Source organism: Pangasianodon hypophthalmus, chromosome 13 (genome assembly GCF_027358585.1).
Source record: "Pangasianodon hypophthalmus isolate fPanHyp1 chromosome 13, fPanHyp1.pri, whole genome shotgun sequence".
Taxonomy (NCBI): domain Eukaryota; kingdom Metazoa; phylum Chordata; class Actinopteri; order Siluriformes; family Pangasiidae; genus Pangasianodon; species Pangasianodon hypophthalmus.
Genome location: NC_069722.1, coordinates 19,040,556 through 19,057,179, shown reverse-complemented (window position 1 = coordinate 19,057,179; position 16,624 = coordinate 19,040,556). Strand labels below are relative to the sequence as shown.

The window sequence follows — 16,624 nt, the reverse complement described above, 5'->3', positions numbered from 1 at the left end:
AATGACAGGAGTACAGATACAGATAGGTGAGACAGGTGTATATAATGACAGGAGTACAGATACAGATAGGTGAGACAGGTGTATATAATGACAGGAGTACAGATACAGATAGGTGAGACAGGTGTATATAATGACAGGAGTGTAGATACAGATAGGTGAGATAGGTGTATATAATGACAGGAGTACAGATACAGATAGGTGAGACAGGTGTATATAATGACAGGAGTACAGATACAGATAGGTGAGACAGGTGTATATAATGACAGGAGTACAGATACAGATAGGTGAGATAGGTGTATATAATGACAGGAGTATAGATACAGATAGGTGAGACAGGTGTATATAATGACAGGAGTACAGATACAGATAGGTGAGACAGGTGTATATAATGACAGGAGTATAGATACAGATAGGTGAGATAGGTGTTTATAATGACAGGAGTATAGATACAGATAGGTGAGACAGGTGTATATAATGACAGGAGTACAGATACAGATAGGTGAGACAGGTGTAGACAGTTTATTTCTCTGAGGACAGCACTGAGACCACGGCCAGCGTGACTGTCTCGGGATTTAATGCTTCAGCAGTTATTAGCCAGTTACTTGCTGGCTCCTTTCCAAATATCAGTCAATGCCAATAAACACTGGGGTTCTGTTTAAGAATATTACTGACAAATAGGCAGTGAGCTGAAGAGGCAGGCAAAAGTATTTTATTAAAAAAAACACATATTTTCTAAATATAAAAAATGTATTTAAAAAACCCCCATGATTTTTAAAGTAAAAACCACTCAGAATTTCTTTCAAAGACATTAATAATACAAAAATACTTGAAATGATGTGTTGCACTTTTCTCACACTCAGAGTTGCTTTACAATTAAAATACAACATGGAGCAAGTGCACTAAAAAAAAAAATCTTTGCGTATACAGTATGGGTATGTTTATGTATCAGTGGAGTGTGTATAGCTCAGTGTCTGTCTCCCCCAGTGCGACTCGGGCAAGCTGAAGCCTTCTCTGCGCACCGGCTCCACCAGCAGCTCCATCACTCCAGCCGCGTGTTCAACCTCAAGCTCAACCACACGGTACTGTGGTGAATACGACCGGCCGATAGGCACGGCCAGTCCAGGCCCAACTCGCGGGTCAGGACCGCGTACATGACGCCAAAACACACGAAAATATCGTGCCAGTTGAGTCGGGTAGCGCCAGGTTAGTGTAGCGCTCAGAAATACCTTTGCGGCTTTTCCATTTACATCAACATCTCCTTTATGCCACACCACATCACGCACACGCATGCTCTGGATGGGCAACAGAGGGTTGAAGAGACTCTCTGCATCCAACACCTGCAAAAAAGTGGCAAAAAAAACAGTTTCCCTCCCGATTATTTATATTAATAAACATAGAGATGAAGAGCAGACAGAGCTGGAGTTACAGACTACAGCACTATTAAGGCTTAATAATGATTATACCACAGCGCTCCTGAATCCTCAATTCTGATTGGTCAGAAAGTGTTGATTCATTTTCTATAACATTAACCGTAATAAAACAAAGCACTTTATATCAGTCAGAGGTAAAGCTTTTAGGTGTCTTTTAGGTTTTCTGTCCCAGGAAAGTCTTCAGGAAAGAGTGTTTTGGAGATTGTTGGTAATGACAAGCTTCGGTTTTTTTTGTTTTTGCCATGAGAGAGAGAAAAAATAGAATCTGATGAAGGAACGACTGTTCATAGCTGTAATAATGTAAGTGATATCTAAGGAAATTACCTTCTTTCACTGACATTACAGAACATGTATGACGTATGATAAATGTATGATGTAAGACATTGTTCGTTTTGGCTAACTGCTGTAGTATAAGAGGAATAATATAATGATGAAAAGAATCAACTTCAGGTTGGTAATTAAGACATTCATTCTCTTTTACCATGATCTCTCCGATCCTACAGTTAAACGGAAGATCCTGTGATTCTTCGTCTTTTCGAGACACACTGACACACACCTCTCTCAGGGCACACCCGGTCCCCTCCAGGAGGAAACACCTACACACACACACACACACACAAGCAATATATTATTATAGAAGAACAAATGGCATTTCTGGGGAGATATTAAAATAGCCTCGTACAGAAGTAAGAGGTGTAACAATGTAGAATATATCGGTTTTTTTTTGTTTTTTCTTCAATATGAGGCTCTCGAGTCAATATGTCTGTGTAGCGAAAAGTGAAAATACGTTCAACACCGCATAATAAAGTAGGCTATTTGTCATAAAATGGCACTTATATTATGTGAGGTGTAATAAATATTTAAACTCAATCAAGCCCACACTTCATCCTCAGAAAAAGCAGTTTCCTCATTATCTGGAATAAAGAGAGGATATGGGTTTTAAAAAAAAAAAAAAAGCTTCTCCTAAGCATGAGTTTTTCATGAGTTTTTCAATACACTACCGTACTAGCTAACTAGTGTACTAGCTTATTAACTCAAGAAGAAATAGTAACTGCTTCGGTCAGCAGCAAGCAGGAACTGGAACATTATGAAGTGTGTTGTATGGCAGGACTTTCCAGTAAGTCATGATGGTGACAGCCAGTGTGTGGAGGATATTACAGTGTGCCGAATTCGGTGGTGGAGAGCGCAGGATACAAAAACACATCTAGGGCTACAGAGAGCAGCGTGACTCTGACAGCACAGCTGGCTAACAACAGAATCGGATAAACTCTGTGCTTCAGACACACCAGTGAAAGCATTGCTGTGCTTACTTTTGTAACTTTTGTGACTTGCCATGATCACTAATCCTGTTTGTTCAAAATAGATTTAAAAATTTAGAATATTTCGTGAATGAACTCAGCATAAAATGACTCAGTACTCAACGTTTTCACTTATCTTCTTAAAAATTAGCTACATTTTCTCCAGTGTTAGCTAGCTATGGGATTTTAATGACCTTGTACTTATTCAAGTTAATATTATTTTACAATTTTACATCTAACTATTGATTTATGTTAATTAGCTAGCATTAGGTTAAGATTAGGTTAAGATTAGGTTAAAATTAGGGTAAGATTAGGGTAAGATTAGGGGAAGTTATGTTATTGTGTATCCAAAACCAGTTGTCAGGTTTTCCAGCAAGCTAGCTAACATTATGCTAACTACTGTATTATGAAATGCAAACTGCTATCAAGGTTTCACTAGGTTAGGTACCTATTTTATTGTGTAGCTAAAGCCAGTAACTACACAAACGACTCTGACCTGGTAATCCAGCCATTTGCTTTCCGCTCTCCACAGCTCCGAGTGAACTGCTTCACAAGCTCATGATCTTCATCCAACCCCTCCGGAATCACATTACTGGCTGAAACACACACACACACACACACACAAATCATGGAATAGAAATGTACACCTGTACATGTGTGGCTGTAACTGTTATACTGACTCTTTAAGCAAAAAGATAGAACTAAGACATAAATTAACACTCACTCTGCATCTCGTCACTCCCTGTGTGTGTGCAGGGAGCAGCGTCTGTGGTTTTGAGCTCTAAAGAGATATTCACTCTGTCTGACGACTGATAGACGCATGAGATGAACATCCTTGAGGCCAATGGCACGTGCAGTGAAAGTATCCTAGGGGAGAAGCCATGTAAGGAGATGTTAATGAGAGTATTTCTTTATTTTATTATCTTCTTATGAAGCTTCTCAGAACAGCCACAGTTCTTCATGGCATGGATTCCCCAAGGTGTTGGAAACATCGTTTGAGATTCTAGTCCATGTTGACATGATTGTATCACAGAATCACTGCAGATGTGTTAGCTGCATTTTCATACCGTGACTCTCCTGTTATACCACATCTCAAATAGATTCAGATCTAGTGACTGGGGAAGCCATTGAAGTAAACTGAACTCACTGTCATGTTCATGGAACCAGTTAGAGACAACTTGGGCTTTGTGACATGGCGCATTATCATTTTGGACATAGCCATTATAAGATGGGTAAATTATGGCCATAAAGGGATGCACATGGTCAGCAACAATACTTACATAGGGTATGTCATTCAGATCTTGCTCTGTTAGTATTAAGGAGTCCAACGTGTGCCAAGAAAACATTCCCCACACCATTACACCACCACCACCAGCCTGAAAACATTCCCCACACCATTACACCACCACCAGGCAGGTTGGGTCCATGGATTCATGATGTCGATGCCAAATTCTGACCAGGCAATGATTTTCTTTCTGTCCGGTTTGGGTGAGTCCGTGCCCACTGTAGCCTCAGATCTCTGTTCTTGGCTCACAGGAGCGGAACCTGACATGGTCTTCTGCTGTTGTATCCCGTCCACCTCATGGGTCGATGTGTTGTGCATTGTGAGATGCTTTTCTGTTCACCACGGTTGTAAAGAGTGCTTATTTGAGTTAGCATACTGTAGCCTTCCTGTCAGTTCAAACCAGTCTGGCCATTCTCCTCTGATCTCTCTCATTAACAAGGCATTTCAGCCTGGAGAACTGCCGCTCACTGGATGTTTTATCGTTTTCTGCACCACTCTAGAGACTGTTGTGTGTGAAAATCCCAAATACTCAGACCAGCCCATCTTGCACCAACAACCATGCCACAGTAACTGAGATCACATTTTTTTTGCCTATTCTGATGTTTGATGTTAACATTAACCAAAGCTCATGATTAGTCAACTGTATGAACGCACAAGTGTACCAGTGTTCTTAATAAAGTGGCCAGCGAGCATATATTAACTTATTTTATTATATAATGACAGGTGTGTTTTGTTTGTGATCTTTATTATGTTTGTGAGCTTTACCTGGCACAGATTTTGGACAGGGATTTGGGCATGGTCCCCTCTAGCACTAGTGAACTCCCTCCAGTCCACACTTCCTCTGAGCAGCCTCGAGTCTGAAACCAGCCTCCTCCCTCCAAATTCTCCATCACATAAAGAGGCTGCAGCTCCTGAGCACTCAGATTCATCCAGGTTCTGTCCTGCTCTACCTACACGATCACACACAAACACACAAGGGAACACACTATACTATCTATTACTACTATAAACACACAAGCGAGCACACTATACTATCTATTACTACTATAAACACACAAGCGAACACACTATACTATCTATTACTACTCCTGTAATATTCACTACATAACAGTGTTGTGTCCTGTTGTCACCACTGTCTCTTCAGATTTCGAATTAACACAACTGTAATGTTTATTTTAAAATCCACAATCTATCTTCTCATCTTTTCATCTCATTGATAATAACCATAAACAGTTTCACATCATTTAAGCTACCCAGAGATTTCTGCTAGAGCTAAGAGACTATAGCTTGCAAGTAAGAGAAGTTTAAATCATCGCACACTCGCCTGAAAGACAGTAACTGGCTCAGTTACAAAAGATCATAAAATGTTTCATAAAATATATGTAATTCAGCTCAATGCATGAAATCATGCAGATACAGGTCAAGAGCATCAGTTAATGTTCACATCAAACATAAGAATGAGGAAAATGTGATCTCTGTGACAAAAAACATCCTGTGAGAGGAGGGTCTGCAGGCTGAAACACCTTGTTGATGAGAGAGCTCAGAGGAGAATGAGCAGACTGGTCTGAGCTGCCAGGAAGTCTATAGTAACTCAAATAAGCACTCTTTACAACCGTGATGAGCAGAAAAGCATCTCAGAATGCACAACACATTAAACTTTGAGGTGGATGGGCTACAACAGCAGAAGACCACATCAGGTTCCACTACTGTCACCCAAGAACAAGAATCTGAGGCTATCATGGGCATTGAGTCACGCAAACTAGACAGTTGAAGATTAGAGAAAAAAAAATCATGCTGTCTGATGCTGTCTTCTTCTATTGTAGCTCATCCACCTCAAGGTTTGATGTGTCGTGTGTTCTGTTATGTTTTTCTCACCACAGTTGTAAAGAGTGATTGTTTGAGTTACTATAGACTTCCTGGCAGCTCGAACCAATCTGGTCATTTTCCTCTGACCTCTCTTATCAGCAAGGCGTTTCAGCCTGGAGAACTGCTGCTCACTGTTTTTTTTTTTTGCCTTTCGCATCCGTTTAAACACTAAAGAATGTTGTGTGTGAAAATCCCAGGAGATCAGCAGGTTATGAAATACTCAAACCAGCCCATCTGGTACCAACAACCATGCCACAGTTAAAGTCACAGAGATCACACTTTTTCCCCAGTCTGGTGTTTGATGTGAACATTAACTGACGCTCTTGACCTGTATCTGCATGATTTTATGCACTGGGCTGCTGCCACATGATTGGCTGATTAGATAACTGCATGAATGTGCAGGTGTACAGGCATTCCTAATAAAGTGGACGCTGAGAGTATATTATTATATGAATTATTTCTAATGTACAATTTTGCCTTCAAACTTTTTAAAATCTAAAAGTCATGGTTCCTACCTGAGTCTAATGCTTAGTGCTACCCAGGTGGCGGAAAGTAAAGAACTAAATGTACTCTCATTACAGTACTTCAGTACATAGTTCACTGTAACTGTCCTTTTTTGAGTATAATTAAACCATAGTACTTTTACTTTCTTTTTAAGCCAATTAAAACACAGTATGTGCAAACTTTAAATAATTCAATTTCGAATCAAAGCAGTTTCCTGTGGAAAGTCTACACTTCAGGCACCAAATGCTTAGACAGCAGCAGCAATGTCTGAGCCAGTGAAGACAGATGAGCATCCCTGACCCAAATTCTCACACATCTTCCATTTTAAATGCTTCAAAGTGCGATATTGATCTGCAATTATTGCGATCCAAAACTCATGGAGATATCGTCATTTCGCAGCTTAACATCCAACCTGCGGAATCATGCACAGGTGAGCCATTAGCTAGCTGAGACAGCTAGACTAGCTAGAGAGATGTTTTGATGTTTTTCAGTATGAAAGCTCAGTTTTAAACTTAAGATGTCACTTCGATGTTCGGTAGTAATTGCTAGATAGCTAAACGGGTAGCTAGAAACACGTAGGAATTAACATGAGCTAATAAAACCCCAACAGAATTTGGGCCAGTTGACGTTAATTTTCTTTATAAAGGTATCTTACTTTTTAACTAACTGGGTTAATTGTTTAAAACTGCATTCCTAACATACAGAACATTTCCAGATTAGTTGTGTCAACTGTAGACATATAATTTTGTATTATTTTAGTTTACTACTGAAAGTACTGATGATTGATTTGCTCTTCTTTGACTCTTCCTTTCCAACTTTACAATGACTCCTGTAACTGTTTTCATGAATAACAGTGTCAGAAACTACATCAGCGGATCGGTTGGAGATTCGAGGGTGTGAGGATTTAGGCATACACTTTCCATCATGCTGTAAGGAGGCTATAAGCTTTCCTTGTTAAACGTACCTTCCCTCTCCAGTAGAAATTCTTTCCATAACCCTGACAGAACGATGAGACAAAGGGAAGAGGACACTCAGGACGGTGAATGTAGAGGAAGTCTGATAACAAGCCCCAAAATCTAAACACACACACACACACACACACACACACACACACACACACACACACACAAACACACAGTATTTGGTACTAATAATAATTGCAATAATACTTGATACAGCATGTTGTCCAAGCTCAAGGACATTTCACAGATAATGGACACACAACACACATACAAAATGTATTCATCTCTCCTTTCTGCTTTTTAGTAGCAAGTAATTTATTTTATTTAATTTATTTAAATAAAAGTCTAAATCGATGCTTTGCTGGCATTTTTTTAAGCACATATGCAGTATATATGACACGTATATACATGTGATGCATATTGTGTATAGTAGAAATTTCCTGTTGTAGTTGAACTTACCAAAATAATCACTGCCACTGGACGTATAGAGATATTTAGCTAGCCGCTGTGCTAGGAAACTCTCTCTGACATCCTGTCCCCACTATAAAAAAATGATCTTTTAGGGTTCTACCTTCCTAAAAGGGTTTGACTTGAAACTCTGTCTGAAAGGGATGTTTCATGTGTGTAAGGGTTGTATATATTGTATACATATACAACGGTAAAGAGACAAACCGAAGAACCCTCAAGAGGAGGGATGGAGTGCAAGGTAGCAGGACTAACAACTCGTAAACAATATTTTTCAATCATTCATTATTGAATTAATAATACTGCTATCACTGCTATAACTAACTTTACATTAGCTATTCATTAACTTCATATTAATGTAGCTAGTGCTTATTGTAGTCATTTTATTTCAGAGTCATGAAACAGAATAGACATTTGTGTTTTCTTCATAACAAATTTGTAAGATAGATGTAGTTGTACTGTAATATACTATAGATTTCTTAGTTCCTGACCAGATAAAAGAAGATAATTAATAACTCTTGTCAGTCAAAGTTACTGAATACATGTTTTTATGCTTAAAATCTCATACAATCTCATAAAATCTCACCCGGATATATTATAGATTTCTACATTTCAGGAACTGCTGCTGTAATCATAAAAACTGCCCTGATGCTCATCCCAGGACTCTTCTTCACAATATATTCCGTCATCTCTGGCTTGCTCATTAGGAATCGAAATCTACATTTGAATTTATGCAAAGCTGCTTTGTGACAAGATCTACTGTTAAAATCACTTCAATTGAATGGAATATTTTGCGTCACTGTTCTGAAATAGCACCCTCGAGTATATTGGGGACATATTTATTTATCATGCATTAATGGACTCACTTGTCCTGGTTCTTGCGGAAATCCACCTTGTCGTGGCACTCGTAAACCCAACCAGGAGCAAAAATGGCTGTAGAAAGTCCATGTTTACGCACCAGCTCAAGAGCCTAAAAGAAGAACAACAACATTGAGATATTTAAAAAAAAGTAACCACATTGAGACCGACACAGTTAGTTCATTCTATGCGTTTTCATCCCTACTGCTTTCTGTCAAGCAGAGTGCACTGTACCGGAGTCAGGAAAAAGACTAAACATAAGAATAAACAAGACTTATACATCTAAATCAGACTGTATCATGACTTGCATGAAAGCAAATCTCACCTTATTCGTTTCAAACTTTCCTCCCACTACCTCTCCTCTTGCAAACACATCGATGCCGACGTAAATATCGGCCAGACGCCCCTGTGCTGCTGAATCGGACGCCATATCCTCCAGACTGCTCACCGTCCAGTTATAGTTGGTGAAAATGCCATCGCACGCATCAAAAAACACTCTATTTGGAGCAGAAAGATGTTATATAAGCTTCCCCCAAAGATATATCCCTCAAACGTTACCGTGATGGACATGTAGACCCTGGAAAGTGTTTAATAATTCAGACTTGTACTAAAGATTGTGCCCCAAGAACAACATTAAGCTCATTAGAAAGCATGTTGGTGTTAGGGTCCACAGCTGAACTCTTCCTCTGGGTTCTCCAGTTTCCTCTTGCCTCCCAAAATCATGCCAGTAGGTAGAGTGATGAGTCTAAATTGGGGCAGTTTAGGTTTGAGGTGTGAATGAGTGTGTGAATGGGTATGTGTATTTCAGTGAGTATTTCCGCCTCAAGCCCAGCATTCCCGGGATAGGTCATATCCTGACCAGGAAAAAGCAGTTACTCAACATAAATCGTTTACTGAAGATTAACAGATATTTTTGGATGTGCCTTTGGATGGATCCCCCAAAAATTGTCACTGAAGGGTGTTATGGCATTTACTACCATCCTCTTTGAAAACAGGCAGCTGTATGCAGATGTAATGAAAATCGCCACGTCTGGGGTGTCCAATATAGCAAAATTAGAATTATAATTCCACTTGGCCTAAAATTCCTGACTCTGTGAGTATGCTGGTATTTTAATGCAACATGTACTGTATACCCCCCACACCTGAGACTCACCTGTTGCTGTCGTTGAGTTGGTCTTGCCATTTCAGAGTACCGTCCTCCAGAACGCTGTCGTACCAGATCACCAGACTGCCGGGAACTTGCTTATGCATCTGATCAGTGAGGTAGCGCAGGAACGGAGCCATGTGTTTCACAGAACGTTTCTAGACACACAAACACACATCATATCAATCCTTGTGAGCATCTTCCACTGACATAATGAGGCTAACCCTAACCTTAACCTCAGTAATCAAAAGGAAACCTTTTGGATCTTTTAGTTTTGCAAATATAAGCTGCAGTCCTCCTTCTTTTTTTTTTTTTTTTTATTTTTTTTTTTTATATATAAGCAGTTTTCCATTAAACGGACCAGCTAACTGTCACCACAAGACCAAAACTGTCAGATATTCATATCCTGGTGTAGACATTTGGTAAAACACGCCCACAACCACACACACATAGAGTTTAATAATAATATACTATTATATATACTACAGTTTAGTAATAATATACTTTTAAACTTACTGCACTTCATTTTGTAATATGCGTCATAAAGTTAGCTCACACTCAGCGCATTCTCTATGTTTATGAGCCAGCCGTCGAAGCCGTAACAGTGCGCAATCTGCACCAGTTTATCAGCAACTGAGCGATACTTTTCCTCTCCTTCCAGGAATTTCTCACACATCTCCTCTCCCTCCTTCCACTCCGTGATGAAGGTGCCTGTGACCCAGAGACGATTAAAAAAAAAAAAAGCTGAGTTATTTATTCCTCATTGCATCACTGCCCTTTTCATCAACTTGTAAAAAAAATGTTCACGTAATTAAAAGTACATCCAGCTAAGCAGAATTTCAAATATGTGTGTGTGTGTGTATATTCACCTGAAGCCTTTGTTTCAGATCTTAACTATAATATCATATAGTACACATTTGCATATTTGCAAATATTGGCTCTGAGTAAATAATCTTATCTGATACCAGTCAAACACCTCACAGATTTATGATAGAAGGAAAGGATTCTGGTAAAAAAAAAAAAAAAAAAAAAAAAAAAACAATGTGGAAGGAAGAATGGGGAAAACACGAGGTAAAACCTGTGAAGCTTGTGTTAACCAGAGAACTGACCTGACCTACGATAACGTTAGAGAGAAGACTGACCTAGCGAGAGCACGCCGTGTTTATGAGCAGCGTTGGTCCACATGGCAGGAGGAATGGTCACCATATGATGGCTGAAGTAGTTGAAGATGTCGATATATTTCCAGTGATAGAACACGTACGGTGTGTCCACCTCTGTACCTTGAATAAACCTTAGAGAGGAAAAAAAAAACATTATCATGACCATGCTGAAGTCAGCCAATGTGTGCATAATGAACTATAATATTGCATTACACAGTTCACTGTGCACTTAAGCATCTACTATCTGGAAGTCTGTAGCTTGTTAATAATACAAGTACAGACATCCCATGTAATGTGAGCATTTTGCACTAAATGAAATGTTGTACCTCATGACACTGATCAGTCAGAACTACTGATTTTTACAACCCAGGCCATCTTCCTTAATCTTTTCCTCTAAATACATAACGATCTCTGATGGCTCTGCATCTTCGGCTACGTGGACCAGGGTTTAACCTCCAAATGTGTAAAGTGTCAGGCTGATTTTTACCCCCACTTCAATGTTATTGGATATTTTGTTCAGATTTATGAAACTGTTTTTAAGGTCCATTCCAGTTCCAGGTTGTAACAGTACAAAATGTGGAAAAGCTCAAGGGACGTGAATACTTATACATAGCTGCTGATGGAAAAGTCCCTCAAAGGACTCGTCACTACTTAGGAAACAAGGAGAAAATCCTAAGATCTACTAAAAGCTCAAGATTTGTTTATTTTTTTGTCCCTTTTTTTTTTAAATGACTCTGACTCTATCGTTGACTGTTAATGAAAAATGGTAAGTGTTAGCAACACTTAGTACTTAGTGATGAAGTCAGTTGGGAACAGTACCTGTCCTCCAGGTATCCTCCCATCATGTCATGACAGACGAGCGTCCTCATCCGAGAGTCTTTCAGCGACGGCCATCTTTTCTCCAACGGGACGGTGGCCACGTTGAACGGATTTGCATCGCTGCTCTTCCAGGACCGCAGCTCATCTAAAGATTTCAAGGCAGTGCTGATGGGCTCGGTTGTGTCCTTATCATAGTGCTGCTCTGCTCGATGGGAATCATTCGAAAAAGAAAAGACATTTTTTGTGGTGTAAAAGTACGAAAGTAGAAAGAGTCTCTGGACTAATGCTTTAGTCTAAGCATCGAGACCTATGTGAAGTGAACTGCTCTGAGATACTACTTAGTATGGGAGTACGCGATTTGGGATGCAGCCCTATGCAGTAATTTGTGATGTGATGACTATTGCTTTTCGCTAATCAATACTTTACACTGCTTCAGATTCCACCCTGTTCAGAACTTTTGGCACCCTGGCAAGAAGGGTAACAAAATTCCACACAGGTACCTAGTTACAGTACAACAGTGGAACACACTTTAACAGTTCTCAATGTTATGGAGCAGTGTAGAAATACAGAGTTATTTCCTATCAAAGGTAATCGGTACATGAATCTAAGATGAAATCAGTCGTCACAAATGCATTTGACAATTTGTGACATTGCAGAATCCTCTTATGTATATAAAATGTATATTGTATGATCATTGTAAGTGGTCTCGGGACTGAGCTCACAGTGTGGATCAATGACGTGGTCTCGATGTGTCTGTGCTCACATTGTGGATCAGTGGCGTGTTTTTTCCTGACCGGTGTTTCCCAGTGGCGTTGTGGCTGTACAGGCTGTGTAGGATATACCTGCGTAGGCCATTAGTGGGACTATGATCAGCTACGCCACTGAAATTAGATCCTGGCTGGCAGCTTTTGGAGGACTCTCTGTTGCAATTTTAAAGTGACCTTGGGTGTGAGAAAGGCGCTATATAAATTGAAATTATTATCAATATTATTATTTATTAAATAATATTATTATTAAAATGTATGATGTATGTATGACAAATTACAACTTTTATTCTACATTTACGAGTCAACTGTTATGCTACAAAAGCACAATTTAACTAAAACATCTCAGAGTTGTACAGTTTTGAGGGGCATTTCTATAGCAACACCCAATTCACATAGACTTATAATCTGACTTAAATACGTGCTGGTACTTAACAAAAGAAAAATGTAGAATCTTTTCTGTGATGAGACGTTTAACATTTATGGAAGGAGTCTCCAGTGTTAGTGCTTTATAACAATCTGTAATATTTCCACCCAAAGAGAGTCAGGACATAGGACTTTGTGCTTTTCCTGTTTCACATTTTTTTGCCTCATTAATTTCAAGAGAGGAAAAAAAGGAGACTGATGAGATGAGAGAATGACTGTTTATAGCTGCCATAATATAAGCGATAACAGGAACTTGGGTTAAAAACAATTTATAGTTCATTAATAAATTAAAAATATGTAATTGTTGGTACATTGCTGTGGTATAAGAGGAATAAAACAGTTCAGGATATGAACATGAAACCGCCGCCCCATCATTGATTATTTTCAACATGTTTTATTCCTTACACATTACGCAGTTGTAAAAAAATTGGAATAAAATCATTCCTGAGATATCGAGTACCTGATAGATGAGACGACTTGAAGGTTATGACTTCATGGACACTTCTCTGATCCTCTGCCTCATATCTGCAAACAGGATTAATATTAATATTAACATTAAGATTAGTAAGTTAAGATCTTTTACTACTGCTACAATAGAAGTCTGGAGCTGGTTTTGGGCAACAGTATGAGTTCAGGCTGCATGAAAGACAGACAGCACTAGAAGTCAGCTGATAAAGGAAAAGGGATAAATGAGGAATGAGGAATGTTTTAGCTACTTTACTAAGAATCTGGTTCTTTCATTTTATTTGTCAACTATACAAAATATCATGTATTACATAAGTGGATATAAAAAGTCTACACACCCCTGGTCAAATGTCAGGTTTGTGTGAGGTAAAAAAAAATGAAACCAGGATAAATCATGTCAGAACTTTTCCCATCCTCAATGTGAAAATACAACGTATAAAAATTAAGTGAAAAACAATCTGAAACATTTTAGGGGAAAATAAGAAAAATAAAAATGTTACAATAAACTGGTTGCATAATTGTGCACACCCTTTTATAATTGGGGATGTGGATGTGTTCAGAATGAACCAATCACACTCAGTCTCATGTTCAAAAGTAATTATCATACAGCTGTCATCAATGAAATTATTCTGATTAACCCCAAATAAAGACCAGCTGTTTCTGTAGGATTTTCTTCACATCTTCTTGGTTTCATCCAACGGCTGAAGCCAAGGTCTGTAAAGAACTGACAAAGACTGTACAGGGTCCCACTGTTGAAAGGTATCGATCAGGAGAGGGGTACAAAACATTTCCAAAATATTAGATGTACCATGGAACACCATGAAGGTCATCATCAACAAGTAGAAAAAATATAGCACCACAGTGACATCACCAAGAACAGGACATCCCTCCAAAATCTATAAAAGGACAAGAAAAAAACCTTACCAGGAAGGCCACCATAAGACCTACGGCAACATTAAAGGAGCTGCAGGAATATCAGACAAGTGCTGATTACTCTCTGCATGTGACAACAACCTCTCATATTATTCACATGCCTGAGCTATAGGATAGGGTGGCTAGATAAAAAGCCCTTTCTCACAAAAATCATCCAGGCTCAACTAAATTACTCCAAACTATGTGGCAAAATGTGTCATGGTCTGACGAGACCAATTCCAAAAGGTTTTTAGAATTCTATAGAATTTTAGAATTCTATAATTCTAAAAAAAAAAAAAAAACAATCACCAAAAGAACACCATACCCATGGTGAAGCATGGTGGTGGCAGCATCATACTTTAGGGCTGCTTTTCTTCAGCCAGAACTGGAGCTTTTATCAAGGTGGAAGGGAATCATGAATAGCTGACATTGAGGGTGGAAAAAGTTCTGACATGATTTATCTTGGTTTCATTTTTTTTACATCACAAAAACCTGCCATTTTAACAGGGGTGTAAACTTTTTATATCCACTGTATTTACAGTACTGTCTGTTTGTTTAGCAAAAAGTTTAGAACATACACTTTAAAAACTGTAAAAACTAAAATTATAACAAAACTATAAAACTAAACTAAAGTTTACAGTAAAGAACTTTTTATACAGCTGGTGCAACCGCTGTAATACACGTAATGTGACTATACCTACATATAAATATGTATATATATAAATATACATACATATAAACTATATTTCAGTACTCACTCGGTTTCTGTTTTAGCAATCTTTCCACCTGCATCCTCAGTGTCCTCTCTCTTTCTTTTCGAGTCACCGTCCATAACAAATAACCGCTTTCCTCAGATTTGCAGAAAATAATGAAGTTGAAGATCTGACTTCAGAGACACCAGCTTCCGCATTAACTCTGATTGGCTGAACTGGTAACGCCGTGTTTACGTCACAATGATACCGGAAGTGAATTGAAAACCCGCAAAAAACTACATGTCCCATGAACATCCGCTGTCCAGCCTCGCTATCAAGCCAAGCTCGTCCTTTAGCCATAATCTCTGCTTTTTCAAAAATAACTACAACCAGATGTTGACGTTTTGTCAGTTTTAGCTAGCTAACCCTTAACAAAAAATATCCTATTGGAATTTCAGTTTATCCTGTAGGATCTTATTTGATTTTTAGAATCTTATTGGCATGTTAATTGTATTTTATGGGAAATAATGTTTTGTTATTGGAAAGTTATTGGAAAGTACAGAGGGGGCTTCTTTGGGTGTTTGAAATCCTAAAAAATTTCATTTAAAATTAGAGTATTTTCTATCATACACACACACACACACATTAAACATATATATATATATATATATATATATATATATATATATATATATATCCTAATCTGTATTGGTCATTAATGGTTAATATGGTTAATAATTCATGGAACACATGGAAGCTTACATATACTGTGCTGACAAATAAATTTTAGCACAAGATGTGCTGTTTTTCAATAATTACAATAATTACAAGTAATTACAATAAACATTTTATAAATGTATGTATACAGCAACTTTGTTTAGTAAAAAAAAATTAAATTAAATTAAATTGCAGTGGAAAAGTGCACCTTTAGGATTCTTAAAAAGATCACATTGAATTCCCATATAGACCTGAACAGGAACCCAAATGATCCCATTAAAAATCCTGCAGAAGTGGTTACACAGGATATTTAAGACTATTCCTACAGGAATCCTATAGCAATGGCTCCAAAATATGAGAGAACTTCTAATTAGACTCCTGTTTCTTATAGAATAAGATTCTGACTGGAACCCGTTTTTTTTTGACAAGGGAAGATCCACTGCTCCAACAGATCTGCAGCTCGCTGTACAGTTTGAATGAATGATTCAGTGAGTCGTTTGTGAAAGAGTCGGCTCTTTTAGGTGGCACTTAAGAGCCGAATCGCATATATGAGCCGAATTGATTTTTTTAAAATAGATATATCTTTATACCTTTATACAGTACCTTTACTCCATCTGCGTAATTTAATCAAATTGCTTCCATGAAAATCTCTGTTCAACATCTGACTAGTGAGTCGTCTATTTGACTCTGTGAGTGTGAGGCAAAATGATAAATAGTTTTTTTAATATATAATTTCAATTTAAAGTAATGCTATTTTATTAAATAGAAGGTGAGGTAAATTTTCGTGGGAAAGAATTCACCCTTATTCAGGCCAAGAAGAACGTTCACTGGTCAAAATATCGCGGTGCAAACAAATG

The 16,624-nt window shown here is 38.3% G+C and overlaps 1 protein-coding gene across 1 annotated transcript; it reads right to left on the bottom strand.

Annotated features, from left to right (window-relative positions):
- Positions 1-687: 687 nt before the first annotated feature.
- On the bottom strand, positions 688-15,282 carry engase (endo-beta-N-acetylglucosaminidase). Its single transcript, XM_026916001.3, has 14 exons — positions 15,117-15,282; positions 13,442-13,506; positions 11,792-11,993; positions 10,955-11,103; positions 10,369-10,523; positions 9,822-9,970; positions 8,994-9,165; positions 8,677-8,780; positions 7,348-7,459; positions 4,779-4,963; positions 3,453-3,595; positions 3,225-3,324; positions 1,912-2,026; positions 688-1,337 (listed from the first exon to the last, which is right to left on the bottom strand). The coding sequence occupies exons 1-14, from the start codon at positions 15,188-15,190 to the stop codon at positions 939-941; spliced, it is 2,124 nt and encodes a 707-aa protein (XP_026771802.3). The 5' UTR covers positions 15,191-15,282; the 3' UTR covers positions 688-938.
- Between the last annotated feature and the right edge of the window lie 1,342 nt (positions 15,283-16,624).